Source organism: Numida meleagris, chromosome 4 (genome assembly GCF_002078875.1).
Source record: "Numida meleagris isolate 19003 breed g44 Domestic line chromosome 4, NumMel1.0, whole genome shotgun sequence".
Taxonomy (NCBI): domain Eukaryota; kingdom Metazoa; phylum Chordata; class Aves; order Galliformes; family Numididae; genus Numida; species Numida meleagris.
In genome coordinates this window covers 59,597,651-59,613,383 of record NC_034412.1, presented here as the reverse complement: position 1 = coordinate 59,613,383, position 15,733 = coordinate 59,597,651, and the positions used below count along the sequence as shown (strand labels likewise).

Sequence of the window (15,733 nt, the reverse complement as noted above, 5' to 3'; positions counted from 1 at the left end):
AGCAAGCACTAAGAAAACCAGTGTGGTGGCAGATTTTCAAAAAGCTTGTGGCAGGGAACAGTCTTCGGCCGCCCAGATTAGTATAAAGCCTTCTCAGCACAGGTAAAGTTTCCCAGTTTGGAGAGACCTGGAGCTGGTGACAGCTGAACTCCAGGTTAAAAAGAAGCCTTCGTATTCTGTTACTTAAACACTCTGCCCTAGGGACACACCACCCTGACCCTTGCTCTGTAACCCGGCTGAAAGTTATATCAGTAAGTCTCTGCTGTCAAGCTGGGACCAAGCTTTTAGAGCACAAAGTGGGATGTGTTCACAGGTGCAGGAGCTTCACAGCTCGCACACGCCATCCCTCAGCCACCTGGAAGCACCTGGGTTGGTTGGCTGCACGCATTTTTCCTGTAGATCATGGAACACCCGTGCAGTTTAACAGAGCCAGAACTGGCGTGGCTTCGCAGATCCCCGCCAGGTGTCGTGGGCTCCAGAGGCGGAATGTCTGCAGAATTTCAGGGAATTATCTGAAACAATTCAAAGCAGCCCGAAGAAGTTAATGGAGATTTATATGACTGCAACTGCAATATGAGTGCAACTGCACTCTTTCTTGAGAAAGAGGGACCAGGATGAAGGACAGCTGCTGAGCAGTCCTAAAACATCTGAGCCTGAACACTATCTAGGATACATAAATCAAGGTGCAATGTTTGCATCGTTTTTCTTTTTAGATGAAGAAAGGCTTATGGTCTTCATAAAAATAAGCTGTTTTAAAACAAAATTAAATTATCCTCATCAGCAGTAGCAGTATTTACATATAGAAATCAAACAAAACTGAATAAGCTGAATGAATTGGAACCAAAGTGGGATCTTCCTTCCGTCTTCAGCATCCTCCCCCTCCCCGGTGCTGCTCAAAGGTTTTTGTTTGCCTTTCCCACGTCTCTTATCTGTGCATCCAGATACAAAGTGCCTCACAACATGCTATAGCTTGAATGTTTGCATTCATCAGGGAGAAAACTTTCATTAATAAGAATTCAATTATTTGGAAAAGCTTCCTGCCTGTTGAGCATTAACCTCCCCAATTCTCATCCAGCAGGAATTTTACTGTCCACATACCTCGTTTGGCTCATAAAACACAAATAGATGGTTTATACAACTCAGGAGTAAAGGACTTCAGAGGAACGAGCATGAAAAGTGGAGCCTGCCACAGGCATCTGTGGAACAGTAGGAAGTTATGGCAAGCCTGTGAATGGTAGCACTGTCTGAGGCTCCCCGTGGGAGTGCGATTAAATTAACAGCACATTCCGATTAATCACTGTTTTATTCTGGAAATTTTCCTCCCAGCCACCCAACAGGTACCTCCTAATGCAGAGCTGCAGCTCACAGGGGCCACCTGATAGCAGCAGGCTTGCCTTTATGGCAAGGCATTCTGCTTTTGGAGCTTGTTCTTTGAGTGTATCGAAGTGCTGAGTTCTACACCAAGACTGAATATATGGGCGAATTGCTCTTCCAAAGTTGTTTTGGTGTTTGCCCAGGTGTTTTTCATTTATGCAAAAAGAATTTTATTTGAAGTATTCTGCTCTTTGGTTGTTGACCATGTTTTATGCTCTCACTGCCTGTCCTTCAGTTCAGCACAACTGAGAGAGTTTCTTCTGACATTGTATTTCTACAGGTTCCATGCTGGATCACAACTAGAAGGGACAGGCTGCAGATTTGGCACTGTGCAAAAAAGGGAAAAAGAACAGGAGATGCAAAAAGACCGGGTCATATTTAGAGCTCCAGTAAAGTACAGTTCTTTATCAGTTTTTATCATGGTGAAATAATCTGGCTGTTGCTTTATGCCTTGCCTTCAGTAACACTGGTAAGTGAGCGGCATACTTCATCAAAGAGAGAGGTGGTTTTGTGAACAACTTGCACTGGACCTATGTACATGCCAGTTCCATGGAGTAATATCATTGCCCCATTAAATGGATTAATTTGGTATTTATACTGCTAAAAGCTGAGATTCAGGATGCCAGAATACAGGTAGGCACAAAATTAAAACTTCCTCCAAGAAACTTAAAGCGTTTCCCTCTGTCTCCTGAACTAAGCCAAGCGCCTAAATGAAATAAAGCAACCTGGTAATGAAAATGCCAACCAAGGTGCTTTAATTTTTATCAGAGCTATAAGTAATCTCTCAGTCAGGTTTTGCCATGTAAGTACCAGCAGCATACATTCTGCTTTCCAGTCCACAACACTTCCCTTCTCCAAATCCTCCTTTAGCTGTGGGGGGAGCCTCAGAGTTCCCTGATCTGATGCCTCTCATTAGACCAACAATGCTGTAACCTACGGTCTCAGCCTCACGAGATCTCAGCTCTTGCAGCGATCTACAGATTGTATCGGTGAACGTGCTTTGTCACGCACCCTATCTGCCTGCCCTCATGGCCCTCAGCCCTGTTGCATGCCCTGCAGCTGGTGTGGGCCCTTTGCACTAGCAATCCTTAGGCAGGAAGCACCTGGGGGTTCCCTGCTTGCAGGGATGGTGGAGAGGGGTTGCTTCTGCCCTAAGTGGAAATGCAGAATTAGCCTGCATCCTGGCTCCTGGTGGGAAAGTGTTCCACTAATCAGAAAAATACTTTCCACCCTGTGGTGTCTCACAGACCTTTACACTCACATCTGCAAAAAACAGAGAAAATCTCCTGTCATTCTCATAACAAAGTCAAAATACAGAAATTGTTTTTAAATCTTGAGGATTTTTTTTTTTTTAAAGAAAGGGAGAGAACTCCTCTCTCAATTCAGCACAGAGTGCTACAGGAATGGCTGTAGCAGAATTTCAGCTCATTAGGGTAAAGCTGTGTTCCCAGGGTGTTCCAGGGCAGATGGAGAGTTGAGATGAGCTTGATCAAAAGTTATTTTCACACAACACTAGCTTCTAATTCTATTCCAGACTGCAGAGAGAGAGGGAGGAGGACAATGACAAGAACTTCTGGGCATCTCACAATCCTATTTCCCCCCAAACATTTAGAAATGGAAGCAGAGCAACAACACAGGGAAGGAGATTGGAAGTATGACATGGAGCAACTGCACTGCAAGTCTGGATGTTGGGAACCAGAGCTAAAGGGTACTGTGCTCTGCTGTCCCTAGCATTAACAATGCATTTCTAATTTTACTGTTTATATTCATTTTATCGCAGAAGAAAATATTTTCTTTTGAAAATGTTCTTACTATAATTCATAGGATTATGTATAACAACTTAACACTTTGCACTGCAGAGGATAACAGACTAATCTCTCCTACAGGGATGACATTCCTTGCCAAGAGATCTAGAAAACAAAGCACTGAACTTCTAGCAATTATTAAAAACAAACAAGGATGGTACGCCACAATTTGAAAGGCCATTGCATGTAAAGAAGGATTTAGAAATCAATCACACAGAGAAAATGGGAAATGAGGTCAAGGAGTTATTTGAAGAGTAACATAATTGTTTCTGACAGGTAAAAGATGAAGGCTACAATAAAAACAACATCTTATCACATAGGATGCAAAAGCCATGCTCTGGAAAGCAAAAGGAAAGGTAAGAACCTAGGAGAGAGAGTGAATGAGAGTGATCTCATTCCGAATGAGATAAAGATTTGTTGTTTGGTCAAGAAATTAAATTCTGATGCAGCAAAAGATCAAAAACTATGGATTCAGGGAAGGTAAGGTGATCCAAAATTTCGCTTGTATTCTCTCAAATCATCCTGAGCTGGGATACCTAGCCTTCCCTTTATAGGATAGGATACATGTTTATCTGGGGAACCCCGTGTGCTTCGCCCACAGAATAATCCTGAACCCACTTTCTCTTCTATCCAGGGCTTCCAAAGCAATTAGAACAGCTCCCAGCTTCTACTGGTAATTTTTGCTTCTTGAAATGGATGAAATTTAAGACAGAGAGAGACTAAGGAGGGATGCTATTTAGTGGTTTATAAACACTGACAACTTACTTATCACCAATTAAATCCTCAGTGTGTGCCACAGAGTATCCGTGTATGAAAGTAGCAGGAAATATCTATAGAAACAGAATGGAATAAGCATTAGCATGACTGTCCCCAATAGCACCTCACTCTTCCAGAAGATAAAGGCACTTGTAGAACTACATAATTTTTGACAAGCACAGTATTTAAAATACCCAGAAAGCAAATCCAAACCAAAAGTTTCACATCAGCAAAATGCTGGTGTCACATCTGCTGGCTCCATACACATACACACGCACAAATAAAAAAAAAAGGACAAAAATTCCCCAAAGACCCCAAGCTTTCAAGTGCCTCATTTGCATTAATCACTCTATGTGTTCAAACATGTGCTCCTATTATAATGTTGGATAATTACTGTTACGATAATCAAAACATCATTTAGCGAACTCAGCATATCATGTTGTAAATAACATAAATATAATATTAGAAGCAGATAATTTAACCTGACATATGAAGACTTGCTCTCATTCATAGAAATGAAAATCTCTTCATAGCATGATGAGTATGTAACACTGTAACTGTATGGAAAAAGTTCAGTTTTGAAGAAAAATCTACAGAAACCTATGCCAAAAAGCACATGCATTGTACTCTCAGATGTGTTGCTTAGTAAAACTGCACGTCCATTAGATTCCACAGCTTGCCACTCAGAATCTGCACAGCTTTGTGTCAATCAGCGCACTCCTACCAGAAGGAAGACGGTGGGCTGGCCACAACCAGCAAGGAGACATCTGGGAGCCCCCATCATTTTAACTCGCTGAGTAATCAGCTTCACCACAGCTCAGTTCCTCATCATACCTATCAAAGTTTACCACTTCTAACAGTGCAGCTGAGTGCTGGGCAGCATGGACAGAGATTGAACAATGCACGGCAGTGGCTCTGCTGGACAAACAAGAAGAAGTGTGCAGGTTGCAAGTCAGAGCCCTGCAGTAAAAAAGGAAGTGCAAGGGCTTTTAAACATCCCTTTAAGTGGCTGAAGGGTTTTGACAGGAGCTCACTTTGTGCTTGCCCTGTTTCCCCAAGCCAGCATGAAAGAGAGGAAAGCAGGGCCTACAAACCTTGGCAGAGCTCATTACAGATTCAGGTATTCAAATAAGTTTCTGGTCCATTATTAAATGGAGTTACTCTGTCTGTGCGAATTGCTCCTTTGGCAATTTGCATAGTAATTCCAGCATTCCCAAAACCTCAGCAGTTCCTACAGAAAAAGGGAGGTAAAAAGAAAAGGTCTTTCACAAATACAAGACATGCACTCTTAACTGCGAAATCCGCTCACCACCAGTACACAGAAATATTGGAGAAAGCTCAATTAAAAGGCTCAGATGGAAAACCCGTCAGGTGTCTGGAAAATAAAACATGAAAGAGAGATTGGGAAATGCCAGATTTTTTTAAAAAAGGTGCTGATGCCCAGTTTTGGCAAAAATAGAGGGGGGAACAATGCTTGCTATGAGTAGTTTTGGTCGATCTTCAACTAGAATAACTCACCTCCTCAAACTTGTCCAGGCCACTGAAGAAAGCATATCCCTTGGTGCTCCCTTAGCCTGACAACGCTAATTCAAATAGAAGATGGGGCCTGCATTTGGGAAACATGCATTTGTACCAGAAAATAGGGAAGAACTCTACAGGCATTTTAGGCACATCCAAAAACGTGGATTTTCTATCATATAACACAAAGAATACCTCACACTTAGCATGATTAGGATCTGCATGAGTCAAGGTTTATCGCTTTGCGCCCAAGCCAGCCAGACACTAAAAGCCTGTGACTAAACTGAGAAAAACGTAGCCCTGCAAGCTCTATTTTCTTACGGTGAATGGCTCGCGTTGAATCATCTGCTTGGGCCAGATAATGCCTGCACAAGTTGCAAGATAATGAGTTAAGCTCCACCAATGGAAGGCACAAACCTACGCAATGCATTGGGGAAAACATCAAAATGAATGAAGCAGGGTTTGTTGCCTCCCCCAGCAGCCACACAGAAGCTGGTCTGTTTGGGGAAGGCACGGTGCTTTTGAGAGCAGGGTGCCCTACCCACAACACTGGTCACCTGCTGGGAGCCTGCATTGAGCTGGGCTACATTATAATTGGATTTTCCGAAGGCACTGCATTAGCATTTTCCATGATCTCACCCTTATTAGCCAAATAGCTAATCGGGAGTCGCGCTCTTACGGTGTTTGCTAGTTAAGCGATCTGCTGCTACAGTGTCTGCAAGCCAACTACAAATTCACACAGTGATAAAAGCTCCTCTCTATCTAACAGGCAGGGAGTTTGTTCTGGGGCTAATCTTGCAATTAAAACTCTAATTTTCAATAGATCGCGAAAAAGCAATTTCTCTCCAGAGCTCAGTTCACTTGGTGCTTTGCTCAGGCGCTTCCCAGTTCTTTATTGTAAGTCAGGAAAACTTTTATCAACACAGGCAAGAGCAGCAGTGCAGTAAAACTTAACAACAGAAAAATCCTTTCCCGTGGACTCCTCTCCACTGCGTCCAGAATCAAACTCCCAGCACGTTTCATTCTGTGTGGTTATTATTTTAATGTCTTTGTATGTTGATGACAATGGAAATCCCTGTTCTAAATGCAGAAATGACACACAAACCATCTCTAGCTGATCTCTCTCTTTGTATAGATGAAAAATCTGCTTAAGTATGAACTTCAACTCATATTAACTACTTCTGTGCTATCAGGAAAGCACATAGGACATCTCATATGGCTCCTGGCACAGCTGATGAACAGCCCTTCACCAGAGTTTCAGAAAAGTCTCATAGTCTTAATATAGTTTTGTTCAGAAACACATGTTTTATTCTTTGGAGGTCACACAACAATGTTCAGATTCATTACAGTGGGATTCTTTGCAAGAATTCTTTGGAAATATAAATTCATTTTCACTGTGAAGTTAAACCCATGAAATGCTTATGCAAAAATGATATGGATACAAATAAGTATGCATAGGAAAAAAAAACCACTTTTATATATATATACTTTTGGAACCAAATTGAAAGGAGGGCTGACCTGGACTCAGAATTGGAATAGGCACCTTGTGCCTGGCCTAGCATCAGTGGTACCTGATCCCAGTTGCACAAATGTGTTAAAACAGTGAAGTGCATTTCATTTTTAACCCACAACCAAGAAAACCTACAGAATTCAAGATGGTACATCAACAAATCATTCCCAGGAATCAAAAGCAACTATAACAACAATCCTTTAATAGAAAGAATCACAACACAATAGAGCTGGAAGCTATTGAATTCAAATCAGATGCAACTGTCTTCCAAAGCCCCAGCAATAGCTGCATCTTTTATCACAAGGCTTCTTAACAAATAGCCAGCACAAACAGCATCTTCAGAACAAAGGGCATTAACGCTTCCCAGCAGAGTTTAACCAGATCATGAGGATCTCTAGCCTGAACGATCTGCTTTTCTATTGTCCTCACAGGGATTTCATGAGGCATAAATAACATGTACTGAAGAGATAAGGAGCTAGGGGCAAAAAAAAAATAATAATAATAAAAAAATAAAAATAAAAATCCAGAACAAAACAAAATAACGAAATTGCAAGACTAGCTTGCAGACTTGGGTCTATGCTTCTCCAGGTCAGAGGCTGTCAGCGATGGGCTCCTTTCTTTGAGGATGAATCTGCAAAAGTAAATCAATAGCATGATTTTGACACTGAGAAATCCAACCAGCTCATGATTTATTTCCCTCAATTTTCTCTCCTCTTCCCTTCCCTTGGAGCCAATATTGCACATCCTTACAAGCCAGTAATCAGCCTGACACAAATAACAGAGAGCATGAAGAAGCAAAGGAGTGTGGGGACATCCTGCAATGCACCAGAAGTCTCTATCTAGTCCTGAACAATCGTGGTACAGAGCAAACCAGAGGTTCTAATAACCTCCATTCTCCATATAAAACTCTTCTAGACCTCTGCTGACATACAGCAGTGTTCATTACATATACATTAACAGTAGGTGCACCCAAGAGAGTAGGTAAGTACAACAGAGGGAAGAATTTAGTAATAACACAATTGTTAAGTAGGTGTCTGTGGTTCAGATGTATTTGTTAGTAACTCATTTGAGCTAGGAAAACAAAATACGATCAGAGAAAGGAAATGTACTATGGCCAATGTAACATGCCCTTCCTTCCTGAAGTTTCAAAAGATTCTTGAAATGCTGTAACGTGTTGCTAGTAGCACACACACTGGTGCGCATAACACTTCACTTACAAGAGAAATATTAGGAGTGAAATACCTCCGAGCAGGATCTGAATTTGCCTGGGAGAATTGCTCTGCAGCTACTACACAGTAACCCCATCCTTCACGTCTGAACACATAGGTTGATGATATCCAAATGCAGATGAAAAAAAAGTGAACCAAAATGTCACATGTGTGACAAGACGCAGCACCACATGAATCATCGATTTTGGCCAAATTTTTCTTTGCAGGTAGTATCAGAGCTAAAATTCATGTTATTTGTTCAGAAAAGCCAGGAAGAGCAACCACTGGCAGACTGGTTCTTTGTGCATCATTATGGTAGACAGAGAGAAATAGAAAAAAAGCCATTTATGTATAAGTACATATAAAATAAATCAATCGTTTACAGTTCACCTATCCAGTGGAATATTGTACTCTTATATGGTAGGGCACACCTCAACTTGTATTCCCACACAATGTTTTCGAAACAAAAGCTTTCCCAAAGAAAACAATTTGATAAAAATGTGAAACACTGACTCTTTGGCCTTGAGCCTCTGACTTGCATTTTGAGAGTTCCAGGCAGCTCTGATTCATCACTCTGCAAAAGCCTCTTCTGCTCCCAGCCCCAGGGTCATACAGCAGCATGGCACCAACAGTCTGCCACAGAAATGAGTATGGAGGAAGGCCAAAAGCTTCCATGAATAGGTGGCAAGAGCAATGCGTCCATTCTGGTCCTACTTTTCCAGCATCCTCTTCTCTGCTCACCTGACTCCATGAAGAGAGAACACAAATCTCTCCTCTGTCAGAATAGGGCCAGGTAGCATCCCAGGGCAGAGATGCGAATAAACCTTACAGACATACGGCAGAGTAATTTCATGCACGTAGCCCTCTGGAACCGCAAGGAGAATGAAACACAACTTTTCTACCAAGCACCATGTTTCAAAAACTTCACAACAAATTTAAAATACAATGTCCACTGAAAGCAAAACAAGATCTAGATAAATCTCAATATGTTGTTTAATAGAAATGAAATTATACATCTATACATATATCTTCTGTTTCTCTGTCTTGAATTTTCTAGTGAAATGTATACACTGAAGACAGGCTAAATACCAACAATGTTCCTTTTTTTTTTTCCCCCCCCTCTCCAGGAAAATTAAGATGACAGTTAATTGACTTTTTTCTGTCTGTTTTTCATTGAAGACCTCCACAAATCTATTTTTCCATTTTCCATTTCTCCCCTCCCTGCAGATGCCATTATTTTCAGTGGAAAACCCCACACTTCCCCCCTCTTCTTCCAATTAGCTGTAATTACAACAACATTAGCCGCAAAGTAGGTACCCTTGAGGGCAAAAATCTGGAAAGCAGTGCAGTGTGGAAGGGAACAAGAGATGATATTATAATGAAAGTAAGTGGACATATCAAGCTGCTGCATGTGCTCATCCGGGCATCCCTAGGGCTTCACAGGTTGGTTTCTGCTTTTCCAAGGCATGCCAGCTGCCTCGCAAAGGGCTGCCTGTGCCCCACATAACTGGATCCAAAACTAAAACGTACAGTTTAGGTGAAAGAAATCCAGTAGCTGTATCGAATGGGGGGCAACTGGGGTTCTTAAACGTGTGTATTGAGACTCTTTCTGCCAAGAAAACAAATACAGTAAGATTAATTTTGGAAGCGAAGAAAGCAATATGTGCCAGCAGTTGCAGCATGCAAAAGGGTTCTTGCTCTGAGTAGGCTTCGTACTATAAACCTCTTTTCCAGACAATTTTCCATTAAAAACTGAGTTCAGGGAAAATCTCCAAATATCAGTCTTTTTTTTTTTTTTTTTTTCCAACTGCCTTTTCAATTTTACGCAGTTGGATAAGGAAGGAAGTCAACACCATTTGCCAAAAAAAGTGACATTAAGTGCACTTGCTGGAATTCTTTCTGCTTTGCTCCTTCGAAAGGAGGAAAAAAAGAGGAAATTTGTTCCAGCAATTCTGAGTGACAAAGCACAGATATTTAGGAGCTAATGTCCCTCTGAAGGCAGCACAGCTGGCAGAACAAGGCTGAGCTGGAAGGATTCAAGCATGTTGTAGGAGCAGGATTTCCACTGAGTGAAGAACTGGGGAAGGGATCGTCCCAGAGGCAGACAGGAAAAGTTAACATTTCAGAAATGCGTTGCTCGTGCAGTGAGTCATCTCTCTTCTTCCACAGCCTCTACTCACCTCCTACCATTTATCATTACACATTGCCGTTCTCTCTTTATTGTGGCCCTCAAGTGAACAGCCTCACATTTTTGGAAGCCAGGAGATTTGTGCTAACCCCTCCCCACAAACCAGGGATGCCCATTCCTTGGTAGCCTGGTCTCTACTGCAGCCCATCTATGGGGCTATCTATCTATCTACCTATTTTTCCCCATGCTGCCTGCCTTCAGCTGAGGTGTTTCATGTTTGGAAAGTCAGGGAGAAGATATCTTTATTCTCACAGACAAGTTGTGCTCTGATATGAGTCATCTGACTTTTTTGAGCTGTTTAACAAGACGTGCAACGTGAAACTTCTGGGATACTAATAGGAAGAAAAAGCAAGAAAATCAGATCCATAAGGTCGGATACAGTCCACAAGCTCCTCTTCGCAAGTGTCTGTTGAATATTTCTGGATTCAGCCTGGATCCCAACCTTTCTGGAAGTTATATATTATGCATTAAGTAAATCTTCAGTGTCCCACGCAACCCCTGGCAGGTCAAAGTGTCTCCCAGCTCCCATGATTACCAATGGCAATACCATGTTTCTTAACATATGAGGCCCATTGAGATTGTTTCTAAGGTCCCAAAGGCCTGAATGGTACTTTGTTAATAGTTAAGTAAATGCCCTAGTGCCAGAAAATTGTTTTTATGAAGCAAGTTTAGTCAATACAAAGTAGTCTGAAGAAAAAATGTCAACTTACAAAAGCACAGACGTATCTATCACAAATACTTGCAGAAAAGGTATGATTATTTTGGGATAGATTTGCACTCTAATACAACTATTTCTGATCCACTAAGCAGGCAGCTTTCAGAGACACCAAAACTAGAATAAACCACTTCTTACTCTACCTTTGTTCAGCAGTTTTTTGTTTGTTTTTTTTTTTTTTTTGTAGACAACTACAAGTATTACTAGCCAGGCTAGCTATTTAACTAGTCTTCCAAGACAGGACTCCTTTGTTTTTACCTTAAAAAATAGCTCATACCCCTCACTGACACTCAGAAATGTTTCCTTTTTTCAGAACTATCTTTTGCAGGACAATTTATCCCAAGAATTTCTACCTCCTCTTTCTGACTCTACTATGGGAAATCTCATTTCTCTCATTTCAACAAACCAAGAGCAGTTCAATTGCAGTTTAACTCACTCGGGCTTCCTCTTCCTATCCCATATCAATTTTTTTTTTTTACCTTAAATTCCTGAGGTCTTGAGGTTCCTCTACCCTCCTGTTCTTATCTGGGAGTTCTAGATTTTAGTTGTTTTCTTTAAAGTCTTCCATTTCCCCTGATTCATTTCCTCAACCAGGAGATACACATATATTGTCTCTTGCTACTTTAAGAGCTTTTTATGGCTACAATCACTGTGGTTTGAAACATTCATTGCTTTGTCCTTTGAGATTGACTGTAATTTTCTTTGGGGAAGCATTAACTTTTATTAAAGAAAGCATTTCAAAAATAGCTGTGGGCATCTGTGAATAAAAATGGATTAAGTAATTTAAATCCTGATTATTGAATCAAAAATATAAAGAAAGGCCACATATTAGCCACAGTAGCTAGTCCTGGACAACGTCACGTCTACAACAGTCGATAGCTTTTGTTTTACCTATTTAGACACACAGGGAGATCAAAATTTTAAGTAATTGTAAATGCATACCAAGATTACTAGTTGTGCTTGGTCACATCCAGATATTCATACCTGCTTGCATACACATCAGCCTTCAAATTTCCATGCTCCACATGAACAAAGGCTGGAGCAAGACGCTTGAGCACACTGTTGCATCAGGCTTTGACCTCTGTATTCAAAGTCACACTGATGTCATTTCAAGGCTGAGGACTGGTCTCCCAAGCCACAGCACCCACTTCTGGGAATAACTAGCTCTGTCTATGCATAACTTCATCTTATTGCAAAGGCTACGGACCCTTCTTTTCACCCAGATTAAATCCTTAAGTGGCCCATAGATACTTAGCTGCAAAATACAGAGAGAGAGATTACTTCACCAGCAAGAAGTGTAGAGTAGCTCCAAGGTGCTTTAGCCAAAGAGGGAAAGGCATGTCACTGAACTTCACTTAGCTGACACAATTCTGAAAGAGGGAGCTGATAGAGCCCTGCTTGGGTAACATAAGATGTTCCAAATACTGAACAGACACATAAAGACATATTTCATAGCTCAGCATAATGGGATGGGATGGGATGGGATGGGATGGGATGGGATGGGATGGGATGGGATGGGATGGGATGGTGAGAAAATGGTAGGAAATTCCTGTGGCAGGCATTTTAATTTTGAAAATACCCTAGCAGTTCCATTTCAGAAGTATCAATTTCCATGGTCACAGGGAAAGATGTGTTCATTACAGAAAGTAGAAAGGCAAACCAGACATCACTGATGTAGCAGTCTTACAATAAAGCCTTCTCTGAATTGAGTAGTAGCTAAGAAAAGTGGTGCCAGCCAGAAAAGAAATACAGAAATGTCTACATGAGAACAAAAGACATGAAATTACAGATTCTTCCTTTCCTCACTGGTTACAGAAGAACCTGGACATCCTCTCATGTGCCTAAAACAAATACATCTTCCTGACAAGGGAGAGCAGAAAACAATGCAAGTTCAGCTATACAAAACTGCACATCAAGCTATGAATTCCTCCTTGCTGACATATGCCTTTGCAGTCCCAGTGACATTATAGCAAACTAGATATTAATCTCTGTCATAGAGCTAGTTACCACCACTGTAGAGACTCAGACTTGAGAGGTGTTTAAAACTGGGTTGGTTGATTTTTGACAGCATGCCATAGAAAAGATCTGTCTTCTGATTCACCTCACTTGTGTTCAGCTCTAATGCTACAATCTGCGACACATACTTAGTAATTATTCCTCAAAGAATAATTACTAAGAAAAAATACCCAATGTCAAAGGAAATTTCCTTCAGATAGGGAAAACTTAAGGGTTTGCCCTAGAAACATCAATCTGCCAAAATGGCATTTCTAAAGGCAACTGCCTCATGCTCAAAGTTGCTGCGCTGGTGTTTGTTTTTTCTATAATGAAGCACTAGCTCAGAAGAGATGAGATTTATTGGCCAGTATCACTGAATGAGGAAATGAAAGCTGAGAAACGAGACGCAGGAATGCTGCCACACAAACTAACTCATTTAAACTCAGAATTGCGATTAGAAGTAGTCAAAAAGAGATGAAAGAAATTGGAAAACATTAAGAACATCTTCATCATATATTCTTGGAGATTCTGTATTTGAAACATTTCATAAAACAAATGGCTTAAATATAGATTTAATGTAAGTGACTATATATAATACATAAATCCAGGTTAGTGCATTTTAACTGATAGTAGACACTGGACTTCTCTGTGACCAATGGCTAATAAAATACTGTTTTATTAGCAAAGACAAAAAGAGCCCTGGAGATATACTACAAACATACCCTACATAGCACCATGATGGTACTAGTTGAGAATTCCTCTTTCTGGGCACTAAAAAAGAAAGGGAAAAGTCAGTGAGTTTCCTACTCACTGTTCCACTGAGGAGGAGGTATTTGGATATTTTGGACAAGGAACAGTTAAAGAAAGACAGAACATAGAGTTTAAAAAAGATTTTAAAGGAGGCAGAAGTCATTACAATCAAACAGCGTAAAATAATTTGCTTTTCTTCAGATCCCCTAAGTGTACTGCCCTGGACCACAGCTGCAGTTGGTGGCCGGACATGTTTCATACACTGGTATAAACATCCTCTCAGTATTCTCTGGTGCAATAAATCACTGTGAGTTTAAGTGGGAGGAACTACAGAATTAATCTCCTGTCCTCTCTTGCAGTCACAGCACTACTTTCCCTGCAACCACATCAGAACCCTCCAAGCAGTTGCCATGTAATTATGGGAAGCTCGTCCTCTGTTTTGGCAAGCTACGTTCCCACCGCACCCTCTCTTCTGTACGAATGAGGGGGACTATAAACAACAGAAGAGTTCCTCTGCAGCCATCTTCTTCCAGATGTTACCAAACAGCTTTTGGTGGTGACTCCCTCCCACTCCATATGGAACCCACTCACCCCAGGAAATGGTGCACAGATGGAGTGTACGTGCTCCTGCAGAGTACACCAGCTAACCTGGTTGGTCCCCTAACACTGCGCTGGATGATGCATCATTTGTTTGAGGCAGTATCAATATAAAAGGACCACTTAGACAAGAGAACAGAGCAAAACACAAAACTTAAGGTGCCATTATTCTCAACTACTTTTGAGGGAAAAGCAGTGGATTGGGGAAATTCCGGATTTGCACCCAGAACAAAGTCCCTTCTTTGTGCTCTCTGGTGTCTGCCTTTTGAAGGGCCTGAACCAAGTACTTTGAAATGCCAAGGGACTTCGGATGACTTCAAATCCAGTTACAAATATTAAATACTCCTCTTGGTTTCCAACAGATAGCTTACACCGACACTTCAGCAAGCAATTAATTTGGTCCATTTAAATGGTTTTATTTTCAGGCCCAGCACCTTAAACTATCAGAGTTGATCAAGAACAGGCATTTTCCCTTTAAAGTGAAACAATGTCCTAAATCCTGCACTTTGTTATCAAGGACTTCTAAAACCTGCCCCATCTTGGCTTCCAAGTTTGGCTGATCATTGAATTTCGTTTTAGCTGAAGTAGCAAAACCTCTACAGACAATTCTGAGGATAACTGTTCTTTAGGACTCTTAGCAGGCATTTAATGAGGTAAATGCATGATCCCATAATGTGTGACAGAGACATTTTACAAATTGCAACGAAGCCGAAAGCTATAATGTAGATAGTATTACATTAGAAACTTCACCTATGTTGCATGTACACCAATCTCAACTCACTGAGGCAAAGCTTTCATGTAAACACTTGACAGATAAACAGAAAAGTTTACTATATATCCCTCAAAGGCCCCCATTTTAAAAAATAGTACAGCTGTTGTCTTACCATTTGCCTTGTGCTGAACATCTGGCGGAAACTGGTCAGGAACATACCACTGATAGTCTGGCTGCACAGAACAATAAAACATTATTACAGCAATATGGACTTCATAGGCACTTCAAACAAGAGAATAGCGACATGTTAAAAACATAACTGTGCTGCGAAGATTTTTATTAGTCATACAAAAGTAGTTTACAAAAGATCTTATATCTAGCTTGATATTTCTACCAATCGAGTCTTTCAGCTTACTTTCTTCTTTGTGATGCATGATTTAGTTGCTTCTCTGATTAGAAATACTGTTCTAAACCTTTCTAGATCCCTAAAATCAAAAAACATTAACAGAAACAAATCCAATTTTAAAAGGGCTTTATAGTACACTACAGCTAAGGAATAAAACATACCAGAAGATATGAGCAGGCATCACACTTTAAACTGGCTC

The 15,733-nt window shown here is 40.9% G+C and overlaps 1 protein-coding gene across 1 annotated transcript in view; it reads right to left on the bottom strand.

The window, feature by feature from the left end:
- Positions 6,736-15,733, bottom strand: part of TNIP3 (TNFAIP3 interacting protein 3) — a 37,393-nt gene continuing 28,395 nt past the window's right edge. The window contains exons 11-12 of the mRNA XM_021394699.1: positions 15,301-15,361; positions 6,736-7,594 (exon numbers count right to left, since the gene is read on the bottom strand). Coding sequence (XP_021250374.1) covers positions 7,563-7,594; positions 15,301-15,361 — 93 coding nt within the window. The 3' untranslated portion in view covers positions 6,736-7,562. The remainder of the gene's footprint in view (positions 7,595-15,300; positions 15,362-15,733) is intronic.